At 35.0% G+C, this 18,953-nt stretch overlaps 1 protein-coding gene across 1 annotated transcript in view; it reads right to left on the reverse strand.

Moving 5' to 3' along the window:
• PARD3B (par-3 family cell polarity regulator beta) overlaps nucleotides 1-18,953 on the reverse strand; it is a 569,932-nt gene that overhangs the window by 516,239 nt on the left and 34,740 nt on the right. The window contains exon 2 of the mRNA XM_063317964.1: nucleotides 15,485-15,586. Coding sequence (XP_063174034.1) covers nucleotides 15,485-15,586 — 102 coding nt within the window. The remainder of the gene's footprint in view (nucleotides 1-15,484; nucleotides 15,587-18,953) is intronic.

Genomic DNA, 18,953 nt, shown 5'->3' on the forward strand with positions numbered 1-18,953 from the left:
CTGTGCAATATTCATGCAGATGCAAAAATATCACTGTTTGTCATGACTTTCAGTCTGGATAGGGACAAAACTGTAATTGTGTACCCCAAAAACTGACCAAACGTTGAAAAGAGAAGGACACACATGGCTTCTTCCTGATGTGGCTGAATTCTACTAAATATCTACAAAAGGCCTTTGGCAGAGCATTCCAGTTATCAGTTTCTTTCAGCATTTAGAGGTTATTATAAGGCTTGGTGTTGGGATAGCCATTTACATCTGTAATGAAATACAAAGTAGTAAGTTCTGTATGTCCTAAACAAAAGTCCAAAAGTTGAATGCAATCGAAGTCAAACTATTATGGGGAGGAATGGAATACACACAGCCATAATGGGATGTTAGCAATGATATAAACTGATCAGAATTGAATTGTGACTAGGAGCACATTTTTCTATCTGCTCCTTGTGCAGAAGCTTGGTTCCTTTTCTTTTGTAACTGATTCAAAACACATCTGCTTTAAGATGCTGAAAAATGAGCTAAATTTTAACTATGTTGCATCAATTTCTTCTGATTGCCACAGTACAGGTACTTTTAAATTTAATTTCAAGGTTATCTCAGTATTATTCTACTTTAACAATCATCTCACTCCACAGATGAAGAGATTATTGGTTACCTGATTTGTGAACCACAAGTCCCATGGATCTTTCCATTGTCCAGCAGGTCACAAGCAAGTCACTCAAAACAATTACTTTTATGATAACTGCTGAAAACCTTGGAAATAGTAGTAGTTTTCCAGAAAGCTAGCAAGATCTTTTTTTTCCCCAAGCAGGTATTTGCTGAAAGTTATTTCTAATTTGTTGTTGGAGAAGACTCTTGAGAATACCATGGACAGCCAAGAAAACAAACAAATGGATCACTGAAGAAATCAACCCAGAGTTCTCACTCAAGGCACAAATGGCCAGGCTCAAGTTATCCTACTTCAGACTCATTATGTGAAGACCTAGCTCTTTAGGGAAGATTCTAATGCTAGGAAAGGTGGAAGGAAAGAGAAGAGGATGACCAGCAGCAAAGTCACAGTAGCAATGGGTACACAACTGGAAGACCTGAAAGTCCATGGGAAAAATCTATGCGGTTGCTAAGAGTCAACACCAACTTGATGGGCACATAATCAAATAAAATTTATAATTTGAATTTGGTTTTACTTCATTATTCATTTTTAGGACATTTTAGATTTCTGGTCCCAATTAAAAGCATTTACCTAAGCGGAAACGTATGCATAATAAAATGGAAAAAAAAACTATTGAAATGTTTCGTTAAATCAGAAATGCCTTTGCTCATGCTAAAGCACTGCAATTAGGTAGATGTCAAGGTTAGCTACGAACCTTTTCAGTACAAACGCTGCATCAGAGTAAAGCAGAAGCATCTTCTAAAAATCAATTTGTAATACCAAATCTTCTTCATGCCACAATTTCTATCCACTCAACATGACTTTGAACAAGCAGGAGAACTGAACTACTGCTATAATATTCAACCTTCACTTGAAATTTATCTCGAGGGCAGAAAATAATTGGATGTCGCACCTATTAACTCAGTTTCATTCTGCTAATTATCCTACAGTAATAATCTTGGTTTTTTCCCCTCATCACTGTATTTTGAGATGGATTAATATATGCACTGGTGAAATTATTTTGAGGGCTATCAAATAATACACTAAATCAAACTTCTATGTCCATATCTACTTCAGTTAGCACCAAGGACAATTTCGATATAGAATGTTTCTAATGAATTTAGAAATAATTGAAATGCTCTATCTCTACCTCAGTTTCTTATTTAAGCCTCAAATTAGCCTTTTCTAATATATTCTTCATTGTAATATTCAGGTTTTACTTTAGTGGACCATGCTTATTAGTTGATGAACTTGCATAAATTACTGATCAGAATTCTTTTCTTATTTGTTTTAAAAACTAAACCAATCTGTTTGGATTAAATACATCTTTGCCACAATACAAATCTGGGGATGGGGGGGGAGGCATATGCACTATGAAATTAATACACTTCTGTAACCAAGTTAATTATATAATATTTGAGTAGCACCAGAAAAGGCCAGTTAAACATACACAGAAGGGAACAGATAGCAAGAAATCCAAAATGACAAGAACAGAATTGGAAAACAAAAGAGACGATTCAAGGCACAAAATGAATTAAGAGGAATCAACTCAGCTGAATGCCTTGTGACACACAATAATTGTAGGAATGTTATTAAAATTAAGAACAAAAAAGTATCTATAGATAGAGTATAATATCCTGTTCTTCCAATTTTGAACTAATGAGATTTCTCCAATTAACATGAATGTAAAAGCCATCCATTTCATTTGCCTACTATCATACTGATATTAGACGCAAATGGATAAGCAGATTGATAAAGAATTTTTTACATTTCATATCTCACAATGCATTATGTGATTAATTTTTTAAAAGAAAGTAATTCAAGCGTCAACAGCATAATCTTACTTCTAACTATGAAAAACTCAGATTTCAGGATATAGTATACCATCAACAGTATGGTATTACACTTCCATCTGGTATAAAACTTGACACTATTTGGTTGAGATCAGCTGTTTCCAGTGATTTGATGACAATGGGCAGCTGCAGGAAACTTTCTGGAAGCATAGGTTGAAATGAAAGATTACAACTTGTATGTTTTGTATTCTGCTGCAACTCTGTGTAATTGTTGGTATGTGGGCCTTGTTTAGCATTATTTAGGGCAAAAACATAGTATACATATCTTAAGAATATACTGAATATTTCGGGGGGCACCACCTTTTCAACAGATTTGAGAATTTTATGTGTCAGATATTCTCAAAGAGAAAGTGCTACATGGAGCTGCAAACTAATCCACCTAATTTATTATTATCTACATTGATTGATAGCTGCTCTCCTGAGTTTCTAACTCTTCCTGGGGAAGACAAAAGATTCAGTCTGGACCTTCTAACTCCACTACTGAGCTTCATGTTTTCCTTTGATCTTGGACACATTAGTGAGCATTCTCAAGAGAGATGCTGTGGAATCTACAGGGGGTGTCTTCTGCAGTAGAAACAAGAAGAAAAGGCCAGGATTGGTAGGTCACCTTATTACCACATGGTACATCTGCTACTTTTCTCAACAAGTAGTATGATACAATTTTTGCATTATTTGAGTTTTATACTACACAAATGTTCTCAAAGCTGCAGGTTTGTTCTTGGAATGGCAGATTTTGCGTCTGAGGCTGTAGAGAGCCATGGAGATGACCTTGGGGAAGATGGACAGAGGCGGTGATGGCTACATAAACAAAAGCATATTTTAAGCCTGGGTAACACTGAGAGCATGAGAAAGAAGCAAAGACTGATTCCTCCCTAACTCACTATAGCATAGGAAGGAAGGAGGGGAGAACTCAGTGAGGTTTCAGGCCTTCAAGGAAGGCTAGGCCAGAAACAGACTACACAAATCTGACTGGAACTATACTTTACCATAATAGGCTATAGTAACAGAGTTGGAAAGCCTGAGCTCTCTCCTCACTCCCTCTTATACCACTTCTGGTAGTTCTGATGACAAAACAGCTTGTCAAGACAGACTTGACCATGGAATATTAGGCAATCCCTTCTTTTTCCCTGAGTAAACTTGTGAACTGGCACTCTCAAGAGTGGGTTTCCATTGACAGTCATAGCTCTAGGACCACCTCCAAAACTATGTATCTGTACTTTCTAAAGAAGTGCAACCCACACTACCAATTCCCATAATCAGGAATTACCTACAATATTTAACCCCAGTTTACTGCCTCATCCACTCAGACTGGTTAACAATAAGTATAAGCATGTCTGCTACCAGAATTCTAGCTACCTCAGCTTTATAATATCACTCTGATTTCACCAAAGTTAAGTATTAATTAATCAATAAAAATGGTAAGCTTTAATAATTGAAGCCATATGACAGAGTATCAGTTTAGCACCTAAAAGCAGAAAGATTCAATGAGCCAAAATTAAATGTTATAATAGTTTTTCATTATTTCAAACTGCTTCAAATTACTAAAGACTGAATGTCTCAGCCTGAATTTATTTAAATATAAGTTACATAGCAGTAATCTATTATGTTTATTAGCTTACACTCCTATAGCTATTCATGAAAGGCAAATTATAATTTGAAATGTATACAGTGTGTCACAATTAACCACATTGTGATAGTCCAATTAATCATTACAGTCTGAGACTTCATTTTTAATGCAGAAAACTAAGTAAAAAATTCTTTAGCATAGAGAATACTTTTGAAGTAATAGAGAATAAAGAGGTTTTTCAACTTTTAAAACAGTTTTCAAACTAGACAGCCACAAAATGAAACACCATTATCATCTACCTGATGATCCTACAATAGCCTACTATGTTTTGCAAACACAAAGTGATGGTTGTGGTATTTTGAGTGACATATTGGCAGTATCTCAATTTATTCCCAGTCTATCCCCTACATAATACTGCCTTAATCTTCTGGGAAAAAGTCATTTAGGGCATTAATGGGAAATCGATTTTTTTTTTTTTTCCCGTACAATGCAATCTGAAGACTGGAGGCAAAAAAAAATAGGTAATGCAACTATAGAGAGAGATACCTGAACCAACAGTTTTCTTCTATTATGAATGAGGACAAAGCATCGCCTGAGTACTGTTTAAATGCCTCTATCATGTACAGAAATAAACTGCAAGCCATTGCAGTAGTAGTCTTTCATCTTTTGTCTCACCATTCATTTATTCCAGTTTTTAAAACCGTAATTGACAATATTTATAAATAAAGTCAACATATCTACATACCTAAAATGTTTAGATACACTGGGGTGGAACTCAGAATCTTGGAGGAGAGGGCCATGATGCCTGGGTTAATGATAAGAAGTGGATTAGGACGTATCACACCCATGAGTGTGGCCAGGATTTTGCTGCTTCTTCTGAGCTCTATGATGAGAAATTTTTTTTAAGTTTTGACTGTATTAAGTATATGTTAACACAGCTTTGTTGCATCCTTCTCAAAAAAACAAACAAATAGAAAATGATGCCATTGATTTTTGACCATGGTAGCTGAAGAGGACTCTGAAGTCTCCAATAAAAGGAGTTCACTGCAGCCAAAGTAACTCTGTACTTTTCTGAAATGTATACAGAAAATGGCCATAATAAAGATGTTCTGTTCTGTTTTAGTGCTGCCCATACTTTTTTTTTAATATTCCAAATAGTATTGGAATTTAACTGTATGCATCAGTTTTCTGCATCTATAGACCTATTAATGGCTAGGGACAATAGATACAGAGTTAGCAGAGGGATTCTGCTATTTTACCTCCTTTCCTTGCCTAGAAGATTTAATTTGCATGTCTCTGTGGAATGTGCCTACTGTATTGGTTAAACCAGTGTTTCCAACCTGAGCAACTTTGTGGTGAGTAGACTTCAACTCCCAGAAGTCTCCAGTTAATATGACTACTGTTAAGAATTTTGGGAAATGAAGTCCACCAATCTCAAAGTTGCCCAGCTTGGGACACACTGTGTTAGGCTGATATTCTCAGGGTTTTCATCACTTCCTTCTTCTCTTCTAGTCCCAGTATGAACAATTTAGGTTCTCACTTGACTCCTCCTCTCTCCATAATGGATAGCAGACAACAGGCTCTTAGCTGTAGGCAGACTTAAGTAACTTAGGCTTTACTATTGTGATATTATTTCTTAAATAAAGCACATCTTTATTTTCTTGTATGCAAGCACCAGCCTCAACAATACTTTCTTATAAAAGTTACATTTGTAATGTTAGTATTTGTCTGTCTGTCTGTCCATGCATTCTTTCCACTGTAGAAAGCTCTCTGCTATCTAATACCCACACTACATTAACAAAATGTGTTTTTAATTGATTGTTGTAAACCACCCAGAGTTCCCCGATGGGAGGAGATGGGCAGGGACAAATTAGATAGATAGATAGATAGATAGATAGATAGATAGATAGATAGATATAGATAAAATACTACATCACCTTTCCCCAACCACACACACTCTAGATATTTGAGACTGCATTTCCCAAAATTTCCATACAGCTTCTGGAGGACATCAAGTTGGGATGGTTTTTTTTTTTAAAATGTATATATCACATTATCTCAAACATCCCAAATTATGCTCCCGAGGTATTAAGGCTGCTTAGAGGGAGTAGGGGGGAGGCTTTTAACCCAAATCCCTCTTATATACCTTCCAGAAATGTGTTTATCAAAACAATTGACAAGGCAACCCAGGTGTTTTATAGACACTAAGCTGTTTCTCCTATTATTAGTTTGCTGCCAGCAATGTTCTTTCCACCTCCCACTGCCTTTTAGATGAAGTGAACACAGCACAGATTTTTTTTGTAAGGTTGTTCCTTTTACTTTCGGCAGCAGTGGGAGACAAAACTGCAAAGAGCAATCTGAAGAAATAAAGGCAATTCTGTAATCTTGAAATTACCATTATTTTGCACACCATTGCCTCACGGGGCAAAAACTGCGTGAACCATTTCCACTAGGTCTCTTCTTTTATAAAAGATGTTTCATTATAGACATGCAATATGAAATGTCAGTCTCTCCATTCGTCAAGTTCACCATTCTTCACCCATATATATATATACTTCCAAATTCACTTCTCTCATACAGGTATATATTTGCAGGCACTTAGGAATAGGTAAGTATTTTATTTATTTATTCAATTTATATAGCTGCCCATCTCAGATCAGTGACTCTGAGAATAATTGGGAAAGGCTTATTTCAATTTGAACCTTTTAATGAAATTTGAAACAGGAGCTGTAACAACATAAACAGTTCAATGAAAACACATTGGGAAGGGAACTACCAGAAGTCCAGTGGCAGAAAAATGTAACAAAAGAAATCAAATATCAAGCAATGCATCACCATACCCTGGACTTTGTGATTTCTTGACAGAATAAAGTTGTTTTGTTTTGTTTTTGAGAGAGCAGGAAAAACCTATTCCCTTTTGCCATAAGAGATTAATAGGTAATTTCTAGGAAGCTGCAATTTTCATTTGGGCTTCTAAACATAGACCAATTACTACTTGATGTGCTGCATTGGCATCCCCCAATAAATAGTAACAAAGTTCCGCAAAATTTAAGTATCTATCTAGTAATTTTAGAAGCTGTTTACCAAAATGGGACACAATTGCTATATACACTGAAAAAGTCTGCCTCCCTGCCAACAACGGGTGTAACATTACAATTTAACTTGAAAGGATTCAGATGCCAATGATGGATCATTTTCAACACATATTTCAATTTTATGTAAGATAGTTTTAATAGGCTTTGTTCCACATCTTGTTGATAAAAGAAAAATCTAGATCTGTTTCCCATGGTCATCTGTGGCGAGGTGATTCTTTGTAAACATTGCAAGCTTTTGTAAGGCATGGGAGTTGTAGCTCAAAAAAACAAATCTTCACATTTAGTAAGAGATCATATGGTTTAATTTTTAGCAAATTCAAGAAGCTAAAATAATAATATTTGCAATGTAGTCATCCACATGAAGTGAGGTCTGATTTATAGTAATTCTCGGTTGTTATATACAGAGTCTAAAAAACATAAATTTTCTCCGCCCTCTAAACTGTCTGTATTGCATCTCAGAAACTTCCAATGATCTAGAAAAGCAAGTTGGGAGAATATAGGTTGTACAAATATACCCATCCAAGATTTCCAAACCAATAGCTTTGAGATATAGGCTAAACATGGGTTTGTTATATAGAGTGTCATCACCCTGAATAACAAGGCATATCAGTGAAAGTGTTGAATGGGAATTTCCATGGGGAGCCAAGAAACAACACATTCAGTCTGACTAAAAGCCTTGCATTATGAATATGGTCAGCTACCAGATATAGCTGAAAAGCTGGGTTTTCCAGGACTTGCCTCACCCATTTCCCTTTATTTCTTTAATTCAGAGAATAGAGTTTTTTTCATATATTTTTCTTTATAGAAGAGACTGCCAAGATTTGACTTGAATTGAAAGCACTGGGAAGCAGCACCAAAAGACCTATGTTAAGAGTGTCATCTTGATAGAAGCAAGGCATCTCATGCAAGGATAATCATATCAAATCTTTCTAACAGACTACAGTTTCCAGAACTCACCGGCATGAAGTTTTGGAAGAAATATCCCAAAGTATTTGGAGACCCAAATCTAGGATAAAAGCCCCCAAATTGCTGAGGCTTCTCCTGTATAGCTCACGGAGTGGCTCAACAAAGAAGTTCAGATTTATCATTATTAATGCCATATCTTTATTAATGCTGTGTCTGGCATAGCATGAAAGCTGGAAAGTATTATAAAATTTGGATCTGGAATGGCATAATACATCAATCACAGTACAAATTTATACTGCATGTTAAAAACTTCCTAGTCCTCTCCCCATCTACGGATGCATTCTGATGTGTACTGAGGGAGTGGAGTCACAATGACAAAGAGCAGCAATCCTGTCATGTCCGCTCCAGACCAACTCCAAATACATACACTGATGTAGAGGACTGCTTTATGCAGGGGGAATGGAATGCTGTCTAAAAACAATCCAAAAATGTAATGACAGTCTCTCCAAAACCTATTTCACATAAAATACAAAAGTAAGGCCAGTCCAATCTGCATTGTTTTTAAATATCTATAGTAAATAAAGCAGCAGCAAGTTTAGGGGTGCTGCAGTACTGAATTATGTTTAACACCCGCCTAAATGCATAAAACAGTCTTGGTCAGAATACAAACAAGCTAATTCTGCAGAAAAGAATGGCAATAAATATTTTCATATCTTGATTTAATTACACAACTGGGCAGTATCAGCTCATGGAATTAAGGTTCACTCTAAATTTGGACAGAATCACTAACTCCGAGGCCTGCCATGACTTTGTAGATAATATATCATTAAATAAAGGCTTCGGATAATGTATTAAAATGTCTCAGAACCTTTTTAAGTAACCAGCAGGAAATCTATCCATTCCAGATTTGCCATGTTAAAGAGATGTAATAATGTTTAAAATGTCTTGATCAGTGATTGGGTTAATCAAAGCTCCTTGATGTAGATTAGAAAGGGATGTCAATTCAGTCTAATCAAGAAATGAATGGATTACTCTAAAATCTGGATTAGGGGAAATATATAACATAGAATACAATGATCAAGATACTTCAAGTATCTCCCAGTTTTAATTTGAAACTTGAAAGGTTTCCTTGTTTTGCCTTAATAGAAAAGATAATGCATGAACCCATAATTTGGAAGTTTCATTACGAAATTCATAAGATGGATCAGAGACCTGAATCTGGCCTATTATACATGGCCCTGTACTCATTTATGAACCAACTTTGCCTTTTGCTCCCTATTAATTTCTGATAAGAAAATAAAATCTATTCTTTTCACTGAAGCAAGCACTGCACATTTTTATTTCTTTAGCTCTACCCTTTAAGGCAGAAGCACACTCATGAATACAGTTCTCAGCCTAGAAAAGGACAGTATTCTTTTTAATCTTCTTAACAAGTGATTGCTGATCTAAAAAAAAAACTGTTGGGAAGATGCAAAAATGATCTCAGAGAATTCTGGTTAAGATCTTTTTTTTTTTGGTCTGAATGTAGGGTACTTTCATAAGCTACTTTCATAAGTTACTCATCACAACCATCAGAATATTACATTCTACGAAGTTGTCATCAAAACATTCAACAGTTAAAGCAGTTTAAACAATCAGACAAACAAAATGCTTGGAGAATACTCAGCCCTCTTGAATATCTATTCAAGACAACTGAGTATCAATTTCTCAGGGGGAAAAAAGCCTACAATCTTTTATTAGTAGACTTTTTATCTCATTCTGTATACCACTGTTTATATACAGTGGAGCTTAAAAGTTTGTGAACCCTTTTGAATTTTCAGTATTTCTGCATAAATATAAGTTAAAATTTGATCTGTTCAACACACAAGTCCTAAAACTAAATAAAAAGAGCAGATGAGTCAAAAGCATTATAATTGTTCATTTATTTATTGAGGAAAATGATCCAAAGCTACATATTTGTCTGTGGCAAAAATATGTGAACTTTTAAGATTATCAGTTCATCTGAAGAACCTTTAGGATTATCAGTTCATTCAATGGGATGATTGAAATGAAAATGAAGATTTTCATTTCAATTATCCCATTGATTGAAACACCTGAATTAGAGTCAGGTGTTTCAATCAGGTGTGAGTGTGGGAGGTCCTGTTTTATTTAAGGAACAGAATTCTGGGTATTCACTATCGAAGTCTGAGGTTCACAACACAGGTATGTGGAAGTCTCATGGCTTGAACAAGGGAGATTTCTGAGGACCTCTGAAAAACAATTGTTGATGCTCACCAGGCTGGAAAAAGTTACAAAACTATTTCCAGTGAGTTTGGACTCCACCAGTCCACCGTCAGGCAAATAGAGGCAATTCAACACCACCGTTACCCTCCCCAGGAGTGGTCAAGCAACCAAGATTACACCAAGAGCAAGGCATGTAATACTCCAGGAGGTCTCAAAGAACCCCAGGGTAACATCTAAGGAACTAAAGGCCTCTCTTGCATTAGTGAATGTCAGTGCTCGTGAGATCCCCATCAGGAGAACATGGAACAACAATGGTCTGCATGGCAGGGTTGCAAGGAGAAAGCCACTACTCTCCAAAAAGAACACTGCTGCCCACCTACACTTTACCAAAGCCCACATGGATAAGCCAGAAGGCTACTGGAAGAATGTTCTGTGGATGGATGAGACCAAAACAGAACATTCTGGTCTGAATGAAAAGTATTATGTTTGGTGAAAGGCAAACCCTGCCTTCCAGCATAAGAACCTTATATCATCTGTGAAACATGGTGGTGGCAGTATCATGGTTTGGACCTGCCTTGCTGCCTCTGGACCAGGATGCTTACCATCATTGATGCAACTATGAATTCTGGATTGTCATGCAGCAAGACAACCCAAAGACACAAGATGTACCACCAAAGAATGGTCAAACCAGAAGAAAGTTAATGTTTTGGAATGGCCAAGTCAAAGTCCTGACCTTAATCCTATAGAAATGTTGTGGAAGGAGCTGAAGCGGGCAGTTTGCGCAAGGAAGCTCACCACCACCTCTGACTTGAAGCTGTTCTATCAGGAGGAATGGGCTAAAATTCCTCCATGCCGATGTACAGGACTGAACAACATTTATCGGAAATATTCAGTTGCAGTTACTGCTGCCCTGCAGTAGTTTTTTATCATGCTGATAAATTTTATTTTCAATTTTATTTTCTGCTAACAAGACAAAAATGACAAAGTTTGGGAGTTTTTACTGCTTATCATTACATTTGGGAGAAATATAAAAAACAATTCCAAATGTGTTCAATTAAAAAATATCATTACTGTCTGACTAAATTATATATTTACATTTAATATATTGACAAACTATAGTTTTATAAGTAAGCCAAAAAAGAATAATGCATTTTATGTTTAAGTAACAAAGTGAACATATCAGTGAGGCTACAATAAAAATGAATATCGCATCTGTTTCATTTCTTCCTAAAATTTCCATTTTTTTCCAAAAGGAGGGAAAAACCCATTATTCCAGAGTTTCTGGAAATTTTGCACCTCTACTTTTAATATAATAAATGATAAATTAGAATAAAATCAGTATCAGGGATAAGATTCATTCTTAAAAATTCAGGGCAAATAAACAGATATTTGCCAAATCTCATTGACTGTTTTTTGGTTGTTTGATTTTGGTTTAAGTCCAAGGAATTTATAGACTAGAAATTGGCTTAGTTATAGATACCCTCCCTCCCAACTAACTGCACTGATTTTAGATCATAAACAGCTACATGAGACATAACCAGTGGCTGCTCATTTTTTCCTTCCAAATTCTTTCCATCTTTTTACTCATATAATGGCAAAGGATGAGACAGATACTTTCCCTGGACAAAAAGTATCCCGCATTTACTTCTGTTAGATTTCAAGTTTCATCTACTTTCTCTTACCAAAAAACAAAACATAAGAAGTTGAGGGATAATCCATGAAATTTCTATCCTTTGTGCATTAAAATGTAAATAGATAGAAATACAATATTTTAATCAGCAGGACATTTACCACTGCAAAAGCTACCACCTCCAGATACCACAAGAAGCTTTTTTCTCTGGCTCACACCCTCCACACTGAATAACAGATGAAAGTTGACTTCATTTTCCCTTTGAAAAATTGTTCTCTCTCTTTCACACATTTCAACCCAATTAGAGACAAGGCAGATTAGTGTGAAAAAGGCAGTTAATTTTAGAAAATGTATGCATAAAAATCAAATGTGTTTAATTATTTCAATATTTCTAGTATGTGACAGATTTATTTTAAATATGCAATGAAATCATGTTTTACAAAATGAAGTGGGAACACCAGATTAAACTGTGTAGATCTCTCTTCATGATTTTATTTGTACTTCCATTCAAGTTCAATATTAGATTTTGTTAATGCACAACCGGAACTGCTGATTCTCAACCATTCAGATTTTCCACACAGATACAATGAATGTTCTGCCATTTATACCATGCTAAATATCAAACTGTGTTTTTTTTTGTATTCAAACTGAATAGTATTTATAATCCCTGTTATTAGAAAACTTTCCTAAATATTTAAATGCATTGTTATGCTTTTAGTATACATCATTTTGCCAACATGTGTTATTTTCACCTGAGAAATGAAACAAGACTTCCTGACACCTTAACAGCAGCACCCAAAAACAAACAAATAAATAAACAATGGTGATCAAATTTAGAAACAGAGAGCCAATGCGAAAATAACAGTGTTTTCACAGATTTGTTAATTGCATGGGGGCCTCCATATGGCTTGTTACCTGTTATTGGTAGATCTCTGAATAGTACAGGATTCAACACAAAAATAAAAGCAATATGGGAGATTATAATTTGCAAACATTCCTGGATTCCTTTAAAAATAAGGAATAAAGGGACATGGCCAATACTAATAATCTTTAGGTTCACTATGATTATTCTCATCAGGGGTAAGAAACTATAATGCTAAGAAGGTATTGTTTTACTACAGGCACCTGCCAAATTCATAGCAGAGACAAGATCAGACCCAGCAATCTTCTGGTAAACAAGATCAACTGAGGAGCCCATGAGAGCTCACGTCAACCATGAATTTGCTGTATTAAAAGTGCTATTTCGAGTTTCCCCGCTATACCATAAAGAAGAGCAATATTGACCAGTCCTCCATATATGCTGCAAAATGATATAAAGACAGGACAATGTGCTCCAAGTGCTTTGAATTTCTATTTTATACAGTTTTTCTGAGTATCACTGTGGTTCCAATCAAATTACTGTAAGTGAGAGAGAAGCATTCAATCATGTGTTAAATGCTACAGAGAAATGACACATGCCATTTAGGCAGTGGGGACAGAAGGGAGAAGGGGAAAAAAATGAAAAAAATAAGGGCACAGAAAACAGGGAAAATAAATGCAAGGTGTCCTAGGGTAGATTTTGCCAATTAAACTGAAAAGACAACATATCGTTCCATTGATGCATCAGAAAAGGATGGTCCAAGATACAAGAAAAAAAGCAAAAGAGAATTGAGAGGAAATGTGTGGATATATTTTGTTAAGAGAAATGTCTAACAATACTTTTAAAAGGTATACAAGAAACAGAAGGCAGATGAAAAACAAAAGCTATAAAGATACTTGCCTAACCTTCTTTTTGATAATCAATGTTTCCTGTTTCTTTCCTCAAAAAGTAGGAAATTCAGGAGTTTATTATACTATGGGAATATTTTGTTGTTCTGCACATCACCTCCAAAGCCCTCCCCATTCCTATTACCTCAAACAGCTGTTAGCCAGCTCTTCTCAAAAATCCCAACAGTTAATTAGCAACAAGACACAGTAAACATGTACAGCATGCCACATTTAATTATACTATAATTTTCTTAAGTTAGAAACAGCACACTATTCAAATTTGTGTCATTTTTTTCTTTTTTAGAAAAATAAATTTTAGCCTTCCGGTTAAAATTACCCCAAGTTTCCCTGACAACTCCAAGACTGCTGAATTGTTTGAACAACCTCACCTTCGTAGAATGCAAGTCGTGTAAAAAGGTAATAGTTGTAATTTTTGAGGGGGGAAAAATCTTCTACTGTATTTTGCAGTATAATTGGAAGTAGGTAATGCCAAAGTTTGCTTTTACCTCACCCCTGCAACTTTCTAAAGGAGAGAAACTATAGAAAGTATATGCTAGTTTAAGATAATCTCTAAGATTATTCCAGAACGTTCACATTATCAAAATATGTTTTTCGGAATTAAATATATTTTGTCTTTTATATAAACCGCAAATGAACCACTAACCTAATTCACACTATTGTATTCCTTGGTTTTTTCCTAAGTATTGGCCTATCAAATAATATTCCCCAACTCCCAGAATTCCCCATGGTTATTGTTGAAATTTATGGGAGTTGAAATTCTGGAAGGTGCAAAGTTTGGAAATGTCTGATATAAAGACCAGATACTACAGCATTGCCATTGCTGAGCCTACAATACCATGAAACAATTATTAAAACATTGTAAATATGAGCCAGAGTTCACTCTATTAAACTGAGTAAGTCAACAATCCCAAGCATTTCCTCCACCTCCCCTGAGTCTCCCATTTCAGAGACAGCTCATTCAGGAGGATCAACTGACCATCAGTAAATGTTTTTCTGAGTTGCTGCCTGGAAGAGAAAGAGCAAAAAATATGACTTTCTCCCAGCTCTTTCCATCATCTTTCCTACTACTCAAATCCTATGATTCAGAAGCTCTGTTTTTTAAATTTGTGAAGAAGGGAGGTTACACTCATAGGAAAAAAAAAAACCTTTTGGTACAAATAATTTTCCTAAACCCTACTCAGTAGGAAAATGAAGATCCAAGCATTTAAAAGTAATGAATCCATTTAGAACATGTGGGCTATTTCAACTTCCATATTTTTCCATAAAAAAAGAGATAATGTATGGAAAAGACACAAATGTAAAAGCACACACTTGTTTCCTATTATCAATACATTTAGGGACAGATGGAATTTCCATGAAAATACTGTATTGTCAGAAGGATGCATACACTGTTTCAAATTGTGGATCAATTAAAATTTCATATGTGAAATATTTAATGAAGAAAGTCATGTATTTACACAGGACAATGCCATTATCTTTGTGAAATCAAAGAATCAAATCTACACATCTAAAATCAATGCTTAGTCCCATGAGCTTCTCAAATTTCCAAACCATAAGGGCACTCAAGATTTTTTTCCACTGAATACTTAATTTGAACTAAAAATATTTCAAGTTATTTCTTCAAGAATCTTTGCTGAGCTCAACAAAACAGCAATATAAACATTTAATGTATTCAATCTAATATTAGTCACACAAGTAACTTATTAAACATGAATTTAGCATAAGGTTACTGTATTGAAATCAGATCTTAATTTAATCAGTCACTTTCTCTTTAAAAATAAAGTATTATTCTCCATCAACCTTATCTTTGTCTTCCACAACATCTGCCAAGATGTCATCTGGATCCAGGATTCCGCCATCTGTGTACTCCAGATGGTGAACATTCACCCAATATGAAGGATTCTGCAAATGAAACGTAAGTACATTCTCTCATTAATCACTATTTTAGCACACTTCAGTCTGTAATATGAAGGGTTTCAGTTATTATCTTTGTTCACATCAAGTGTATAGCATTCTACTTTAAGAATATCAAATTCTAAAAAATATAATTGCTCAAAACATAATGAAAAGCAAGGTAAAAGTGAAGTGAAAAATTAGTATTAGAAAAACAAATCCAAGCAATGCTATATCACTGCATGACCTGTTGTGCAAAGAGCCAGTAAAAGAACAATGCTTCTACTAGCAAGGCTTTTATAACAAACAGTAAAAACCCTGTGCTTCTATTGGACAAGAAGCTTGCAAACGATGAGTTTGCCTGTCTTGTCCTAATTTGGAATAACATTACCGAATATAATCATTAATTTAATTATTATTTTAGAAAGTGTCACTCTTTAACATCTTCAGATAAACCAACCATAAGTTTCAGATGTAATACTAAATCAACTCACACATATGGGCCCTCAAAATCCTGCAGTCGTCTCCTGTCCCCTACAACAACCATGTGTTACTTACAACGTCCACTCCTTGCTAAAGCTCTGTAACAGTGCTCTTCTGTGTAAGCTACCTCTCACTTGATCTACTTGAATATACCACCCCACCTGCATGACACCTGGACCGACGTTAGAAGCTAAAATATACTATTCAACCATTTGCTCTATTCCTTTGGGTTAGCAGTCTCACCTATACTGAACTTAATCACAATCAAGCCTAAATATTGTGGGGCACCAAGCTTCCTGTCCATTTTAACTGATGCTAAATTATATCCAGTCCCATGCAATCACACCAGAAGAATATCCAGTGTCTTAAAAAACACAATTTCCCATGGAGGGGCCTCTAGTTTCTGCCAGTGTTACCTTTTAAAAAAAGGAAAATGTTGCTGAAGAACAACATTTCTTATTGCACAAAAGCCTTTTTTGAATTAAGTACCAGACAACACTAACTTTATTATAACAAATGGAGTCTAGGGCACAAGGACTTTCTCCATGTACAAGGAAAGAGAAGCTCAGTTTTTGGAAGGCAGCAAACAGAAGCTGCATTTTACAAAAACTAACAAATTTTACCTGCTGTAAACCTAGATCATTTGGCTTGTTCCATCAAATATAAATCATAATTCCTGTACAAATTCAATAGTGATTCAAATGGTTAAAATAAGGCCAATGTTTTCCAGAATAATTTAGGACATTTTAAATTACATTTTAAATTTAAGACTTAACCCACTTGGGTTAGCTACTCTACCTTGTAATTGTTTCAATTAACTAACATTTTAAAAATTGATAATTTTGATAAAGTTATACATGAATTATTAAATTCATTATTAAATGGAGTTTTTGAAATGAAACAATACTAGCTGTAAAGGTCTCTGACGAACAGCTTCAGTCTCTCCAGTATGGTATGTTTGTAGTTAAAAAAGGATTCAGATCATCTAAATTTAAAAATCCAGCAAAATAGTTAGGATTTTACATGTATACATACATATACAGCCAGGTGTTAAATAATCCTATATGAAGTCCAGACATTAAATTAAATCCAGTTTAACACCATAGCTTCCCATGCTTTAGTATTCTTATGCCATCCTTACTGCCACCATGTCTATGCACTCTTTCATACAATACATTTTGTTCTTTAAACTTCTCAGCTCTTTTTCTGAGGAATTTATCAACTCTATCCAACCATGACTCTTTCAGTCCTCCCCCTTCTCTTGACTCATTCATCCTTCCTTCATATATTTGTCCTGATCTTCATACATTCTCTCTATATGACAAAATTACCTCAATGTACTTTTTTATATTGTTCACTGACTTGAATTAAATCATCATCCATTCATTGTTGACTCTATCTCTTGTTTTACCACACGCATTTCATAGGTTCCCAGTTCCTACTGCAGCCAACTTATTTTTCTGTTTTCTGTATCCAACTCTTTTCATATAACAGAGTGGGAAGAAGCACATTGTTACACAAAGACACTTTATTTTGATATTTATTCCTCACAGCAAACCACATATTACTTAACCCTTTCTATCAGCATTTGCACATTTTAAAATTTATAAACATTCAACATATAAATATTGATATATTTTGTTGAATATATTTATATAAATATATAAGCATATAAAACATATAAACATTCAACAAGATGTACAAGTTCATCTATTTGCCCTAATTTTTCAGCATTCTTTCCTTTATTTGCCCTGTCACATACAACTAATACATGTTTCTGATACATTAATTTTCAGATCCATACTGTTTTTGCATCATACATTCTACTGTTGTAAATCATTTGTGTATTCAGCCAGCATCATCTGTATATTAAAGTACAAAATATTGATGTCCCCAAACAATACACCTCTAACATCACCAGAAGCATTCTTAATCCATGAATACATTAAACAGCCAAAGAAATATCTTATTTTATTCCCTGCTTGGTGTTACCCCATTTGCTAAGCATTCCATTTATATTCATCCATGCTCTACCACCATACAGTACACCATGCTTACCACATTCAACAACTAATCTGCCACTCTATGTTTGTACAAACTTTCTATAATTCACTTTAAATATAAATATAATTCACTTCTTCCTAAACAACAAATGCACAGTAAACTATCTTTCTCATGTTCATATATTGCTCAGTGATCTGCTGAAGAACAAAGTCTCAGTTGCACATCCCGCTGACCAGCAAAAAGCCAGACTGCACTTCATAAATTCTGCTCAGTCACCTCTTGAACCTTTCAAATCAGAATTCTGCAAACACCTTTCCAGGCACACTTTACAAACTAACCCATCAGTAATTTCTGCATTCACTCTTATTACATTTCCCCCTATATAGGGGAACAATAGCATTCTTACAATTGTCAGATACAGATGTTATCTTCATAATAATTTTCTGTACTTCCTCTTATTCCCACCCATCCCTTCACGTCACCTAAAAAAATATTTTTCCCCTGGTTCACATTCATTCAGAATACTGCATAATTTTACCCTAAATTCATCTCTGGTTCTTCCATTACCATCATTTACTAAAGCATAACATACAATTATCACCAATCCATAGGTTCCTACTTTTACATGTACTCACAACAAAAATGACACCAATTCATACTTTCTGATAAATATTTTAGACTGTTAATTCAGATTCATCAACTCCATAAGATCCACCCACCATAATTCAAATCTGTTAGTCTTCTTCCCTCTCCTAGTCTCACATTCAACATATCTTCTTTTTTCCATTCAGCACATACTCTTTACTAAATACCTCTGCTACATTCCCAGTTGTAATCTTTCATATGCCATGGATGTCAACCATATGACGACAGATATTTAAGAAAAGCT

Source organism: Candoia aspera, chromosome 1 (assembly GCF_035149785.1).
Source record: "Candoia aspera isolate rCanAsp1 chromosome 1, rCanAsp1.hap2, whole genome shotgun sequence".
Taxonomy (NCBI): domain Eukaryota; kingdom Metazoa; phylum Chordata; class Lepidosauria; order Squamata; family Boidae; genus Candoia; species Candoia aspera.